Source organism: Rhinopithecus roxellana, chromosome 20 (assembly GCF_007565055.1).
Source record: "Rhinopithecus roxellana isolate Shanxi Qingling chromosome 20, ASM756505v1, whole genome shotgun sequence".
NCBI lineage: Eukaryota > Metazoa > Chordata > Mammalia > Primates > Cercopithecidae > Rhinopithecus > Rhinopithecus roxellana.
In genome coordinates this window covers 8,142,284-8,157,487 of record NC_044568.1, presented here as the reverse complement: position 1 = coordinate 8,157,487, position 15,204 = coordinate 8,142,284, and the positions used below count along the sequence as shown (strand labels likewise).

At 49.9% G+C, this 15,204-nt stretch overlaps 1 protein-coding gene across 3 annotated transcripts in view; it reads left to right on the top strand.

The window, feature by feature from the left end:
- Window positions 1–14,803, top strand: part of XPO6 (exportin 6) — a 114,797-nt gene extending 99,994 nt beyond the window's left edge. For 2 of the 3 annotated variants that reach the window (XM_010388642.2, XM_030924948.1), the window contains 8 exons: window positions 483–672; window positions 4,796–4,951; window positions 5,977–6,091; window positions 6,260–6,431; window positions 7,748–7,909; window positions 10,801–10,899; window positions 11,058–11,288; window positions 14,139–14,803. In XM_010388642.2, coding sequence (XP_010386944.1) covers window positions 483–672; window positions 4,796–4,951; window positions 5,977–6,091; window positions 6,260–6,431; window positions 7,748–7,909; window positions 10,801–10,899; window positions 11,058–11,288; window positions 14,139–14,240 — 1,227 coding nt within the window. In that variant the 3' untranslated portion in view covers window positions 14,241–14,803. The remainder of the gene's footprint in view (window positions 1–482; window positions 673–4,795; window positions 4,952–5,976; window positions 6,092–6,259; window positions 6,432–7,747; window positions 7,910–10,800; window positions 10,900–11,057; window positions 11,289–14,138) is intronic. The other variant, XM_010388641.2, reaches the window with a different exon arrangement.
- The last annotated feature ends 401 nt before the right edge of the window (window positions 14,804–15,204 follow it).

Genomic DNA, 15,204 nt, shown 5'->3' with positions numbered 1-15,204 from the left:
GGTATCAGAGAGCACCAGGATGTGATTGCATTGCTTCTGACCTCATGCTAGGGGCGTGGATTGTCATGGATTCTCCTGCAAGTCCTGCTCTAAGTAGCTTCTCAGAGGACTGAGAAGCCACCAGCTGAGCAATGCCTGAGATTCTGTGTCTGCGGTGTGATTTCTCCTTCTCAAACATAGATAACAAATATCTAATCTGATATTTTAATATCAGATTAGAGAGGAAATGAGAGCCCCAGAATAATGATTGAGGTTGGCTCTGGGTTATGCTAGATCTAGACATGGTGCTATTACTTCATTTCATTTTCCTCCCTAAGTTGCCTTCCAGTTGGACCAAAGACCCTGCCCAGGTTATAAGAAACGAGCCTGGGGGCTAGGGCTCCAGGTGTGTAGCCAGCAGATGCTGAAGGCTGTGTTGGCCATGCCGCTCCACTGTCTTTGGTTCTTTGACCTCTGATGGATGCCTTTGGGATCTCTTGTAGGCCCAGGTGTTGGTGTGCCGAGCTCTCTCTAACATCTTGCTGCTACCGTGGCCAAACCTTCCAGAGAATGAGCAGCAGTGGCCTGTGCGCTCCATCAACCACGCCAGCCTCATCTCTGCACTCTCCCGGGACTATCGCAACCTGAAGCCGAGTGCTGTTGCCCCACAGAGAAAGATGCCACTGGATGACAGTAAGTGACCCCTAGGCTGGGACAGCTGGGGAAGGAGGTAGGCAGGCATTGTTCTTTGTGGCAGATGAGATTTGCCCCGGAGGCTCCTGAGGTAAATTTTTCTGTCCACAGTCCCATAGAGGCTGAGCAGGAAGTCACACTTGGGAGTGGAATCCTGCTACCTGTGGAACTCAGCAGCCAGACCTATTTCCTGAATGCAAACTGTCCCTTCTCTTACTTAAAATGTAAAAAATTCTGGAGCCCTAAGAAAAAATGGAAGACACTGGTGATGGTGCCTTCTGTCTATAAAATACATCTTAAGGTGGTTATTGATCTATTTCAGATGCTTGTGTAGGCAAGCAGAGCAGTTCACCTCTACACGCTTGGAAAGTGCGCTCAAGAACTGTTTTTCCAGATTGGTTTCAACCTTTTTCCAAATACAGATATTCCAGAGGTTTTGAAAGAGCTTGGTTTCTTCAAAAATGGCACGTGAAGTTTGCTTGTTTATATTAAAGAGGGAAAAAAAGTGAATAAGGAGAAGTAAGGCATCTGATTTCTCAGAAATATCTCTTTGAAATAACAAATAGTACCGAAATATTTTAAAAATACAATCTCTTCACAAAAAGAAAATAGAATGTTATTAGATGGTGCCACTTATGGAATGTCAGCAAAAATGCTTTGTGAAATGTCAGAAATTGTAATAAATACAATACTCTAAAAAACACTACTTTTATAACCAGGAAGATTAACGTATGTGCATTGTACAAATATATTAAAATAGAATAATATAAAGAAGGAAAAAGTAACTCCTAAATCTGACCAGTTTTAATATTTTAGAAAGTAACCATTTTAACCATGCTTCCTTCTTACCTTCCATTTTCTATTTTAAAATAGGCTTCATGGTTACATAACTGGATGAGAGTAGCTGACATTTTGAGGGTATACTGTGTACTAGGCTCTTGCCTTGGAGATTTTATATCCATCATCAAGTCTCTGGATATGCCAGCATCAACTTTCAAAGCTGGTGTTGGTCTGTTCCTGGTTCTAAGTATTTTCAAAAATCAGTAATTCATTCAGTTCTCACATTAGCCTTATGATTTCAGTACTGTTACGATCTTGATTGATGATTAGCATGAGGAAGCTGAGGTCTAGAAAATTAAGGAACTTGCCTGGGGCTTGCATCCAGCTGTTGAGGAGTCGCGCTTTATCATATATAATGGTCTCCTTTCCACACTTTATCTTACATGGGAGTTACGTCGGTCTGCATGGGCGAGGATATACTCAGTGGTAACAAACAACTCCAAAAGCGTAGTGGCTTAGTACAAGAAGAAAGAGGATTTGTTGTTCATACTACATGTCCAGCTTGGGTCACGCAGGGTGGGGAGGTCACACAGGGACCCAGGCTGAAGAAGGCTCCATTTAAGTGTGTTCACTCTGGAAGGGATTGTGGTGAATTGCGTAGTGGTTCTTAAAGGTCTTGCCTGAAACTAACATACTACTTCCACCTCTGTTTCCTTGGCCAGAGCCAGCTACGTGGCCTTGGCTTAACTCAGGGCAGGGAAGTGTGATGCCACTGTGTGCTGAAAGGGTTTGCAGTGTAGTATGTGAATGACATCTTCACTATGCTGACTGTGTGCAGGCACTGGGTTGAGCACTTTGTATACATTATTTCATGTAACTTCCTGTGTAACCCTGTGAGGTATGTCTTATCCTCATTCCACAGTGTTGAAATGAAGTTTGGAAAGTTTCATTTTTCTTATCTTGACTTTATACTTTGAAAAAAAATTCCAAACCTACAGACTAGCTGAAGGAATAAGAAAACAACTGTATCTCTCTCACCCAGATTCACTAATTATGAATGTTTTGCCACATGTGTGCTCTTTTCTGCAACACACTTTTTCTTAAAAGCCAGCTGTTTAAGTTGCAGATAATTGACACTTCATCCCTGAATCTGTAACCTTTGTATCTATATAGAACAAGATATTAAACATTGTTACAATAATGTTATTTAACATGTAGCCACATTCACACTTTCCCCAGTTGTTACCAAATTGTTCTTTTTTGCTTTTAAAAAATCCAGGATGTGATCTAGGACGGTTTCATTGTGTTTGGTTGTTGTCACTCTGTAGTCTCCTTTGGTCCAGAAGAGCATGCCCAGTTTTTGTCTTTCGTGAGGTTGGCATTTTTGAAGCGTCCAGGCCTGTTTTCTTGTCACATGTCTCGTAGTCTTGTTTTGCCTGATTGTTTCCAGTAGGTTGTGGTGTAGTGGTGCATATTCGTGTTCGCATTTCCTCTTGCGTTGTTTCTGTTTGTCCCATCCTTGGTAATGCTCAGTCTGGGTGCCTGTTGGGAGTAGGACCTGCCAGTCTGTCCATTGGGAAGGTGCTTGGCAGGTGTCATTGCTCAGGACTGTAGAGAAAGTGGGCCAGGTCAAGAGTTGGATTTGGGTCTGAATGGCTCCAACTCCTGTGTTCTGCACCACTTTGCCGCATTGCCTCTTTCTTCTTGAAACCTCCCCCCGCCCGCCAAAAAAAGAAAAGAAAAAAAAGAAAAGAAAAAAGGTTCTTAATGGTTTTATAATGTCTTGTCTCATGGAAGTAAAGCAGTTACCTACCCATTCTCCTGTTATTACATACTTACAGTGCTTTCAATTTTTGACTTGTACATTTTTTAAAAATACATCTTTTGTCCTTGTTTGAATTTCCTTAAATGCCAGAGGTCAGATTTTGGTTTCTTGACTGTTGGTTTTTCACCCTAAACTGCTTCCCCTGTTGCCTGTGTGTTCTTGAGGAAGTGGCTGCCCTGAGTGCGGTTTCCTGGCTTAGTAGAAGTCCACGTGCTTGTAGTTGTGGATGGCTTCCTCCTCAGCAGTGTGGGTGAGCCTTTCCTTTACTCTCCAGTGTCACTGTGACTGGGGGACCAGGCCTGTGACGAGAAGCGTCTTCCTTCGTCCTCAGCCCTGTGAGTGGGGCGATGCTCTCTCTCCACATTTTCAGATGAGGCAGCAGCAGGGCCAGGCCTGCCTCCATCCACCTCCTGAGCATGTCTTCTTTCTGCCGTGTCCCCTCCTCAAAGCTGCGGCAGTCCCACAGAGGCTGCTGAGCACTGGGGTTCGGAGGACCCAGAGAGTGCTCCAGGTGGGGAGCAGCTCTCAGCCCAGCTCTGGCTCAGCCTCTGGCGTTCGCCGGGGTTGAATCTGCTAGGCTCAGGCTGAGCCATGGGCGTCATCTTGGGGAGGTTGGTAGGAGACTCTGCATCTTAAGGGGGTGACTCCACTTGCTCTGGGAACAATGGCAGCATCCCCGTCCTGGACCTTCTTAGATGGCTGGCACACTGCTAGCATCGTTCAGGACCTTGTCTCTAATCCCCACTGCGGCGCTGCCAGGGTGGGGTTGTTGGCTCTCCCAGATGGATGAGGGTCCTGCCCACGGCACGTAGCCTTCAGATGATCACCTGTGGTTCCTAGTCAGGGCTCTCTGACCCCTGGCCTGTTTGTGGCCCACTACATCTGTTTTCCCCGTGTGCCATATGGAGTCAAAAGTCATCTCAGGGTTAGCATTATATATTGTCAATAACATAATAACAATAATTATATGTCTTATCAAGCTACAAGCCTAATAGGCCAAAGATAGATCAGGCAGGTTGTTCCTGCAGCCAGCACCATTACATGTGCATGGCAGGTGTTTGTGGGATTACTGGGCTGGAGTAGTGTCCCACTGAGGGACAAGGTTTGAGCTGCATGTGTCCATCCTGGCCTGTGACCTTATGACACTCATTTTCTCACCAGTCTATTCACCATCTTTTAGATTTGATTAAATCCAAGGCACCCAACCTGGGGGTACATTTATTTATCTTTTTTCTTCTGTGGACTTGTTGCTGATGGCCAGAGGCAAAAACCTGAGCAGGCAGGCATCTTCTCCCCAATACACACTCCAGGCGTCTAGAGTCCTGGCAGTAATAATAGTAAAAACAAAAACTAAAACATAAAGAGAGGAGAATTTATATTGTAATCAAGAGACTGTTCCTTTAATGAGACTCATGTGATCATCTTCTTGGTACCTTTGCAAGTTTCCTCCCTCTCCCTTGTGGGCACCGTGCTTTCTCCCCAGACAGCTTATAACCTGCAACTCATCTTGATTTGCAGCCAAAGTGATTATACACCAGACACTCAGCGTCTTAGAAGACATTGTGGAGAATATCTCAGGGGAGTCCACCAAGTCTCGACAGATTTGCTACCAGTCGCTGCAGGAATCCGTTCAGGTCTCCCTGGCCCTCTTTCCAGCTTTTATCCATCAGTCAGGTAGGAGCTGGCCCAGAGGCCCCACTGGTGGGTGGTGCTAACAAGGGCCAGAATGCCCACTTAGATCTGTAAAGCACACTGAGTCAGTGCAGTACAGGCCTTGACTGGCTCCGTGCAACGAAACCCGGTACTGAAGGGAAAGGGCAGTGGTGTTTATTTGCGGAGTCTGAGGCCAAGGCCCTATGGAAAAGTGAGCAGAGCCCTCCATATGGGCCTTGGCACCTACAAGAGAAGGCTAGAGAGCTTTTTTGGCTTAGTTCTCCTTATTTTGTGGCAAGGCACATTTGCCGAGATCATTCCCCTCACCCTTGTCTGTCACTGTCAGTGATAGAGGGCCTCTCTAGCTCTGTGGATGTACTTGCCCAGCTCTCATGAGAACATTATAGTAGTCTTGTCAGTTTTGCAAGAGAAATATCAAGCACTTCTCAGTCAGCAAATATTCATTGCCTCTTGCAAGCAGATTGCGTGCAGTTAGAGCTGAAACACTACACAAGATGATTGTTGAGATCTGGAAGTGAAACTGCCCTAAATGTAAGCAGTATTTTCTGCAATTAATCCATTTAATGGACCAGGGCCATGCAATCTAAATACACCTTCATTATCCACTTTCAACCACTCAACCTCTGACCCAACTGCAGGGATTATTAGTCATAGGGGGAAATGACTGAAGCACTCAGGGGTTGACCCAGTTGAGTAGTTTCATCACTGTGGGCACAAAGTGATCCCTCTCCAGTGACACTCTGACCATCACTGGATGTCGGGCAATGAGGGAGGGTTCGAGATGACCTTCATTTCCTGTAGTGAGCCACCAGGTGGAGGTTCCCTGTACCAGAACTATTTTCTCAGCATGTCCCTAATCATTTTCCACTTTCTGTCACTGGCCCTAATGGTGTTGGGGAAATGTTTCCAGCAGGAAGCCGTAGAGAAAGCTGATAGTGCAGATTTCAGGAGTAGGTCGACGAAGCCCAGGATTCTGGTTCTCCCTGTGTGCAAACCTGTGACGGTGTCTCTGCCCCTTTCCCCAGATGTGACTGATGAGATGCTGAGCTTCTTCCTCACTCTGTTTCGAGGCCTTAGAGTACAGATGGGCGTGCCTTTCACTGAGCAAATCATACAGACTTTCCTCAACATGTTTACCAGGTAACCACAGACCCCCCATCCGTGGTTTTCAGATTCAAGGGAGAAGTAGTGGGTCTGGCGACAAAGTGTGGCTTTTTGCTCCTGTTCTGTACTTGCCACAGCATGGGTTTTCATGCTGACCCCCAGAGAAACATGTGGTTGCTCACTGTGTGGCTTTCTCATCTGTAGAGAGCAGTTAGCTGAGAGCATCCTCCATGAGGGGAGCACAGGCTGCCGGGTGGTGGAGAAGTTTCTGAAGATCCTGCAGGTGGTGGTCCAGGAGCCAGGCCAGGTGTTCAAGCCCTTCCTCCCCAGCATCATCGCCCTGTGCATGGAGCAGGTGTATCCCATCATCGCCGAGGTAGGGGCTCAGGCAGTCTCCTATGCGGCCCCCCATCTCCAGATTGGGAAGGGAATGAGATTTCACAGAAAATGGATTGTGTTTTAAAGTTCATTTGTTAGTTTAATATGCTACTAAAGTCATTTCTCCCAAGGAAGAAGGCCTTTAGCGTGGTATAGTCTTTTGATATTGATTGAGTTCATTGGAGCTAGTCTAGTGTAAGCATAGCAGTTATTCCACAGGGTCAGTTGCTAAGATCAGTCTCCTGCAGCAAATAATTTATACCTTTAAGAGACTCTGGTTTTCTATAGCAAACATTCTAACATATGTACTTTCCTATTAGAAACATTCATGGTCTCGAGGATACAAGGCAAGTTCTTGAAACCATTCAAACAAACCTTTCAATGTTACAGGAAAGCCCTTTGTCCTTAGAAAATAGGCAGGCACTCAGCATGATAAGACCAGTAATAAGTATAGATGTAATTTCAGTTTTTTTGGTAATAGTCATATAAATAAGAGCTAATCTTTAACTGTCTGAACTGAGACTGGGACAGGTCTGGTCTGTGGGACAGACTGGCCTATGAAGCTTCTTCTGTGGACACTTGTGGCCCCTGGTATCTATTTAATTTTAATCAACGCTGAACTGAATACATGTGGGCCTTCTGCCTTTGAATTCTGCAGAGACATCTGGAATAAGGGATTGCGGGTGTTGGATTCAATGAGAAAACACTGCTGAGCCTGCCCCTTCTCCTCTACCTCCTCTCAGAATCCTGGCTGCTGGGAAAGAGACTGGCCCAGAGAGCCTGGCTCCCAAGTGTTCTTTAAACCCTCCTCTTCTGGGGAGCAGAATCACTTTAAGGCATTGGGTCTGTCTTTAGCCGCTGTGGTTGTGTAAGACCAACAGGTTAGTGGGACAGCATTTTTCATCCTGGGAAAAGGAACAAGCAAGATGATCTGACAGGTCGAATAGAACAGAAAATCCATACTCCTAATTGTTCATCCACTTGGTAGCTTTTTTCTAGTGTAAAAGCTGAGTGCTCATCAGAAAAAGGGGCCCCTGGCGCTGACTCGTGCATTCTCTCTCAAATGTGGGCCCTGTCTCTGCTGAAGAACCCACGGTGTGAACCGCCGACTCCAGGGGCTGGATGTCTTTTGCACATGCAGTGACAGGACTCCAGGGGCTGGATGTCTTTTGCGCAGGCAGTGACAGGCATGTGGATGGAGTGTTGACACTTGGCTTGCTGTCACGAGGCATCTCCTAGGCATCTTTGCTGCCCTGGGCCCAGGCTGGAGCGGCTCCACAAGCTGCAGATCTGAGCATCTGTGTGTCTCTGCAGCGTCCCTCCCCTGATGTGAAGGCTGAGCTGTTTGAGCTCCTTTTCCGGACACTCCATCACAACTGGAGGTACTTCTTCAAGTCCACCGTGCTGGCCAGTGTCCAGAGGGGGATCTCTGAGGAGCAGATGGAGAATGAGCCCCAGTTCAGTGCCATCATGCAGGTAATGTCGGGGCGGGGGGACTGCCGGGTGACTTCCTCTAACCTGGCACTGCAACGAGTCCTGTCTTTGAAGCCCCACAGTCTTGGGTCTGAAGCTCAGTTCTGCCTCTTAGTATTGATGAAGTTAATTAATTTCTTGGAACCTCAGTTTCTTCATCTGTAAAGTGGAGCAAATGTTGCCTGGGTCACAGGTTTGTTTTGAGGTGAAATGAGATGACATACACAAAGTGCACAACACTTGGAGATGCTTGATAAACGTCAGTTCCGCTGACCTCATAGTGCTGTTTCCTCAAGTGTAAAGAGTCTGCTTATGCCAGAGTCATCCAGGACCTTCTTAGCAGGGAACGGCCTGAATAGGAGTCTCTGCAGGAGGGCCCTGGACCTGCACTGTGATTCTGACTCTAACCATACTAGGAGAAACACTGCCCTGGGAGGCAGGGCAGATGCAGCTGTCCATCGGAGACAGTGCGCTGTCTGGGGGCTAAGCACCCCTTGTTGTGGAAGACTGGGACGGCGTCCCCTCACGCGGACAGCCAGCCTGCTCTGTGGCTGCATCAGGCACTGCTCCCAGGGTCTGCATTCAGGTGTCTGACATTCTCATCTGAGTCTAGCTAGGGGAGTCTCTTTTTGTTTTTTCAGTGCATGCTTTTCCTCATGGGGAAGCAAGAGGAATTTCCACCCTCCCTCCAGCTCCCTACCAGCACACAGCATGCATATGGGCATGCGCGCGCATACACACTCTCATATACTCACTGACTCTTGTGTGGCAGTTCTTTTCAAGCACGTACCCTTGCCCTGGACTTCCCATCCCTGGCACCCAGCGAGGCCTCAGGTCTGCAGTACTCAAGTGTTTGTGCCTCCCCTGCCTTTCTCTTGAACGCTGTCCTTGCCTGGAAGACTTCTTTGGCAGGCTGGTGCCTGGTCCCCGCCTGATGGCTGGTGAAAGGCACTTTGGAGCATAGTTTCACTGTTTGGCAGTTTCTTTTAAAGTTGAATATGTAGTTACTGTATGACCTAGCAATCTCACTTCTAAGTATTTTACCCAAGATAAATGAAAGCATATGTTCACACAACCTGTACACTGATGTTTCTAGAAGCTGTTTCATAATTGCCAAAAGCTGGAAACAATTTGAGTATCCAGCAGCTGAATGAACAAGCTCGTGCGTGCCTCTAAGGGACTGGCACTCGGCAGTAAGCAAGCATGGATTCTTGGTACATTCAGCAGCATAGATGAGTTTCACATGCATTCTGCTAGGTGAAAGAAGCCAGATGCCAAAGGCTATGCACGGTGGGATCCCATGCCATTCTGTGACATTCTGGAAAAGGCAGAACTATAGGGACCGATAATGAGCAGTGGTCGCCTAGGGGTGGGGGTGTGAGGGGACGTTCTGGGCGATGGAAGTGTCCTGTCTTGGTTGTGATGGTGGTGGTACAACTCCACAGGTAGGTCAGAATTCATAGAAAGATAAACCTCAGAAGTTTTACTCTGTTATACTTCCATGAACCTAACTTTAAACAGTAAATAAGTGGAAACTATTGGTCATCATGGAGATCTCATCCCTGCTGCAGGGATTACAAGATCCCCCTCTGGTAGCTTAGGGGTCCAGGGACAGAATGACGAAGCAGTTGTCACTTGTTTTGTAGGGGGTTCCTGTAGATGACCGGCCTTCCCCACTGCCCCACCTCCTGCACTGCCCCATGGTCACTCTCTATTCTTTCTATTGGAGCAGGCACTTTGTGCTGGTGCGTGGGGTGTTTCTTTTTGCCCCTGAACTAGTAATTTTTTTTTTTTTTTTGAGACGAGTCTCGTTCTGTCGCCCAGGCTGGAGTGCAGTGGTAGGATCTCAGCTCACTGCAACCTCTGCCTCCTGGATCGAAGTGATTCTCCTGCCTCAGCCTCCCGAGCAGCTGTGATTACAGGCGTCCGCCACCACACTGGGCTAATTTTCGTTTTTTTTTTTTTGAGATGGAGTCTCGCTCTGTTGCCCAGGCTGGATGGAGTACAGTGGCCAGATCTCTGCTCACTGCAAGCTCTGCCACCTTCCGGGTTCACGCCATTCTCCTGCCTCAGCCTCCCTAGAAGCTGGGACTACAGGCGCCTGCCACCACGCCTGGCTAATTTTTTTGTATTTTTAGTAGAGACGGGGTTTCACCGTGGTCGCCAGGATGGTCTCGATCTCCTGATCTCGTGATCCGTCTGCCTTGGCCTCCCAAAGTGCTGGGATTACAGGCGTGAGCCACCGCGCCCGGCCAATTTTTGTATTTTTAGTAGAGACGGGGTTTTACCATGTTGGCCAGGCTGGTCTTGAACTCCCAACCTTCAGTCATCTGCCCACCTGGCTTCCCAAAGTGCTGAGATTACAGGCCTGAGCTTCCGTGCCCGGACTGAACTAGTAACTTTTACACCCAGGAATTCCAAAGCAGTTTAAAAATACTTTCCTTAGCCCCCAGGCAGAGGCTTAACCTCTAGGTAGAGGCTCCATGAAGGAGCCTGTAGGGCTTGAGGCTTATGAGACATGAGATGCAAGAAGGAGGGCAAGGAAGGGGATTGCTTGGTTTGAGCAGGGGCAGGCAAGCAGGCTTTGGTGTCTGCCAAGATTGCTGAGGGATTTGGCTAGAGGTGTGAGCTTCTTGCTTCAAAGCCAGGTCCTGTGATGGGTTTCTAGAGGTTGGTTACAAAAGGTATATATGAGACCATAATAAGAAGCAAGGCCCAGTGCGGGAAGCATGAGCTCTGAGACTTAGGAGGAGAGTCGCAGAGGTCTGAGCTGGTGGGTCAGAGGCATCAAGACGGTGGGTGCCCTGGCCCTGGCACTTGTTCTTCTGACATGGGGAAGATGCCCCAGAAGTGCTTGGTCTTGCAGTTTATAAAATGGTGGTCTCATTTCCTAGGCTTTCGGACAGTCCTTTCTCCAGCCTGACATCCACCTTTTTAAACAAAATCTCTTCTACTTGGAGACTCTTAACACCAAGCAGAAGCTATACCACAAGGTAAGTGCCCCAGCTCTTGGAAAGATTCCTCCATCAGGGGCATCGTGGCCTGCATCCCACCCTCAGGTTACTCACTGGAGAGTGTGACAGAAAGTGGATGGAACCCGGGACAGGCCCCTGGGGGCCGGCTGCTGCTCACCCGGTCTCTCTGCCTGCAGAAGATCTTCCGGACCACCATGCTGTTCCAGTTCGTGAACGTGCTGCTCCAGGTCCTGGTCCACAAGTCACATGATCTTCTGCAGGAGGAGATCGGCATCGCCATCTACAACATGGCCTCTGTCGACTTTGATGGGTTCTTTGCCGCCTTCCTCCCAGAGTTCCTGACCAGCTGTGATGGTGTGGATGCCAACCAGAAAAGTGTGCTGGGGCGGAATTTCAAGATGGATCGGGTGAGGAGAGAAAGAGGCCGGGCTAAGAGGAGGGCAGAGGGGGCACTCAAGCCTGGCACCTGTGCAGCAAGGAGGGGGCACATTGAGGCCTCTGGGCGTGGTCTGTGCCCACCCTGCAGCTTGGCAATAGCTCACAAGATGGCTGCTGACCCACTGCTGTAGCCTGATTGAGGGGCACAGCTTTTTCCCCAGTCTTGGTGTCTGTAGCACATATGTTCTTAGTCTCAGCCATGGAGGTCCTGAGTTCCTGGCTCTGCAGCCCCTCCATTTGTCTTGGCATCTTTGTTGATAGCCAGGGCCCTGCCGTTCTCCCTCCTGGGTGGTGAGCCTCGGTGGGGCCAGCATTGGAGTGTGCCCAGGCTTGCATTCAGGCTGAGATGGTTGGTGCTTGGGAGCTGCACTTCTGGGTCCCCAGGGTTAGAGGTGGGACCCAGGTTCCCAGGCTGTCTTGGGCTCTTTCCAGACCGGCCCCAGCTCATCTTGGGCTGAGTTGCTGCCAGGTCCTGGGAGGAGCCCTCCTAGTACCCTCTTGTCCCACTGCTGCTGCCTGTGCAGGGACTGTCAGGTGGGCTGTCCCCACCCGTGCAGCACCTCGATGGGAGCTGGGTGCTGCTGGCTCTCGGTGTCCATGAGGTCATCTTTTGTTGGAGCCTGACAGTGCCTGGGGCCTCCTTCCCCATGGGGGCTCACCTGTTCTCTTCTTCCTGTGTCAGGTGACCAGGCCTCTCCCTTGCCTGATAGAAACTTCTGGGAACTTTTCCTTGTACCACTTTATACTTGATGAAATTAGGAGAAGAAATCGCTTTCTCCCTGGTCCTCTTGGGGTTCTTGACCTGAGTTCTCTGTGAAGCAGCTTGTCCACGGCTCCACTGTAGTGCTCAGATGCACTTGCTCTTGCTGGCGCAAACCTGGCCGCCTGCTGTCCTCATTTGCCACGTGTGGCAGGGGAGCTTTTGCTTAGACTCATCCTGTTCTCCTTTGTCTTGGGATCTTCCTTGTCTTGGGACTCATTCTCTCCTAAGCCTCTTCCAGTTCACTTTAGCCCCTGGGTATGTTTTTTCCTTTTTCTAGAGGCCAGATCCTAATACTTAATTATCAGCTTATAATGATACCAATATCAGTCAACTTTTTGATTTAAAGCTGTGGTTTCAAAATCTAGTTATAGGCCGGACACGGTGGCTGACACCTGTAATCTCAGTACTTTGGGAGGCCAAGGCGAGTGGATCACTTGAGGTTAGGGGGTTCGAGACCAGCCTGGCCAACACGGCAAAACCCTGTCTCTACTAAAAATACAAAAATTAGCCAGCTGTGGTGGCTGTAATCCCAGCTGCCTAGGAGGCTGAGGCATGAGAATCTCTTGAACCCAGAAGGCAGAGGTTGCAGTGAGCAGAGACTGTGCCACTGCATTCCAGCCTGGGCGACAGAGTGGGACTCTGTCTCCAAAAAAAAAAAAAGATCTAGTTAATATCAGAAGCACCTGGGGTGCTTATTAAAAATGGAGAAACAGATTTCTATGTTCTACCCAGGAAATTCTGGTTTGGCATTTGGGAGCCACTGATTTAAAAGACATCCCTTAGTTGGTTTTTTGAGGGTGAAATAAAAGAATCACCACCTTCCATTCAATCACTCACTGTGTGTTTGAAGCCAGCTGCTTCTCAAGCCCCGGGCCAGGAGCTGGGGCGCCAGTCCCAGCCTTCACCAAGTCTTTCATGGTAGACAGGCCAATACAGCGCCCTCTGTGGACTACACAGTGCCAAGCATGTGACATGTCCTGGCTCGAGTAAGCCTTCCAACAAGCCTCTGAAGTGTGGGTCCTGTTACTCCCCCATTTCACAGATGGCGGGGGCTCACAAGGTGAGCAGTTCACAGAACTTGGAAGTGGTAGAGCCACGAAGCAGGAGGCAGACCTGGATGTTCTGACCCCAAAGCCTGCACACACTCCCCAGAAGCAGAGAGCTCAGGACAGAAGCGCTGACCTGGCTGCTGGGGCCAGGAAATAGGAGGCATCTGTGCAGACTTTGGGAAGAGGCAGGCTTTGAATGGAGTTCTGGAAGAGCAATAGCGGTTGGGCAGGAAAATGGACTTGGTCCTGCTCCTGGCTCTGCTGGGGGCTTGCTGGGCCTGTTTGAGTCCTCACCAGGACCTACACTGCAGGCATTCAGCATCCCACACTGAAAAGCAGGGTCTCCCCTGTGTGCATGGCGGCGGAGGTCAGGGCCTCACTTCTGGTCCAGGGCTTTCCATGACCCATGCTGCGCCCAGTGGGACAGGCCTTGGGACTGTGTGTGCTGCTGCTCGGGTGGTTCTCGACTGGCAGAGGCAGCCTGGAGCCCCATGGGTAAGCATTCTGCAGATATCACTGGGTGTGCGTGTCACCTCGAGGGGCCATGGTGAAGGAGAGGGCTGTCACTGCAGCCATGCCTGTGTTCGAGGGCCCGGACTCAGGAGCAAGTATGCTGGTCCCTTCTGTGTGAGCTGGGGCCAGCTTCTTCATGGTGCAGTGCTTTGGTCTTTCTGTCCTTAGACTACTGATTCAGGTGATTCTGGTATGGCTTGGTGGCAGCCTCGTGGTGAGGACTCAGTGAGTTGATGTCTGTATGTTGATTGCAGCAGTGTCCGGCACCTGGCAGGCCCTAGGGACATATTCCTCTTGTTCTCTTTCTCCCATGGCGCCTGGCACAGAGCCTCTGTGACACACAGTGCAACAGTGAATAGAAGTTTTGAGTTTTAGAGAGTGCTCCCCTATCTTCAGTGCACACTCTGGGATGGAAGTAGCCGTTGGGGTCTGGTGGGTGGGTGACCTGGTGTGTTGGGTGGGTGTTTGGCTGCAGCTATGCCCCTGCCTTCCAGGACCTGCCCTCATTCACCCAGAATGTGCACAGGCTGGTCAACGACCTGCGCTACTACAGACTCTGCAACGACAGCCTGCCCCCTGGCACTGTGAAGCTCTAGGCCTGCTACTGCCTGGGGACATGGACTTCTGCTGCTGCCACCTGCGCCAACCCTACCTTCCACCACAGATGTCTCCCAGACGGGCCTCGGTCACACTCCTTGGCTTCTCCCACGCCAAGCAATGCTGCCTGCCTCTGCCGCTCCTCCACATCTTGCCTCTGCCCAGCAGAGCTGGCTTCTGGGTCCACCTGAGCACTGGATGGTGCTCCCAGGGCATTGGAGCAGGCGGAGGGGTGTGTGGCCAGGTACTAGGAGGCACCGGGAAATCCCATGGGGGTGGCCCATGCAGACCAGGCGCATGTGGGTCATGGGGCAGAATCGCCAAGGACAGCTCACGACAGTGCCACCTTCTCACCATTCCAGCCAAGGAGAGCTGTGACGTCGGAACTGCTCTGGCACTTCTGTCAAGCCTCCCCCGCCCCAATTGCCTTGAGATCTCTGCTCTTTGTCAGAGATTTGCAAAGACTCACGGTTTTGTTGTTTTCTCATCATTCCATTGTGATACTAAGAAACTAAGAAGCTTAATGAAAAGAAATAAAATGCCTATGTTGTTGTTCTAGAAACCCTGACTGGGGAGCTGCTTGCTACTCACAGCCTCCTTGAGGCTGGGATCCCAGCAAGGCGCATCCTGGTGGGAACGTGGGCAGTGCAGCTTGGAGTGGGCTGGCTCCTGGCGTCTCCCACTTTCTAATGGCGTCTCCCTGACCGCTCTTACTCAGAGAGGGGAGGGGGTCTCACTGACAGTTGGCCAGATGATGGAGGGAGGCTGGAGTCCAGAAGGGGGGTCTCGCTGATGGTTGGTCTGGTGCTGGTGGAGGCTGGAGGTTGGGAGCGGGTGTTGCTGACGGTTGGCTTGGTGGTGGAGGGAGGCTGGAGTCCAGGCTGCCTGACTCCTGTGGCCCCTGTGGCACCCACACCCCCTGCCTCCCAGTGTGGGAAGTGTGGGCTCCGCCTTCCCCACCTC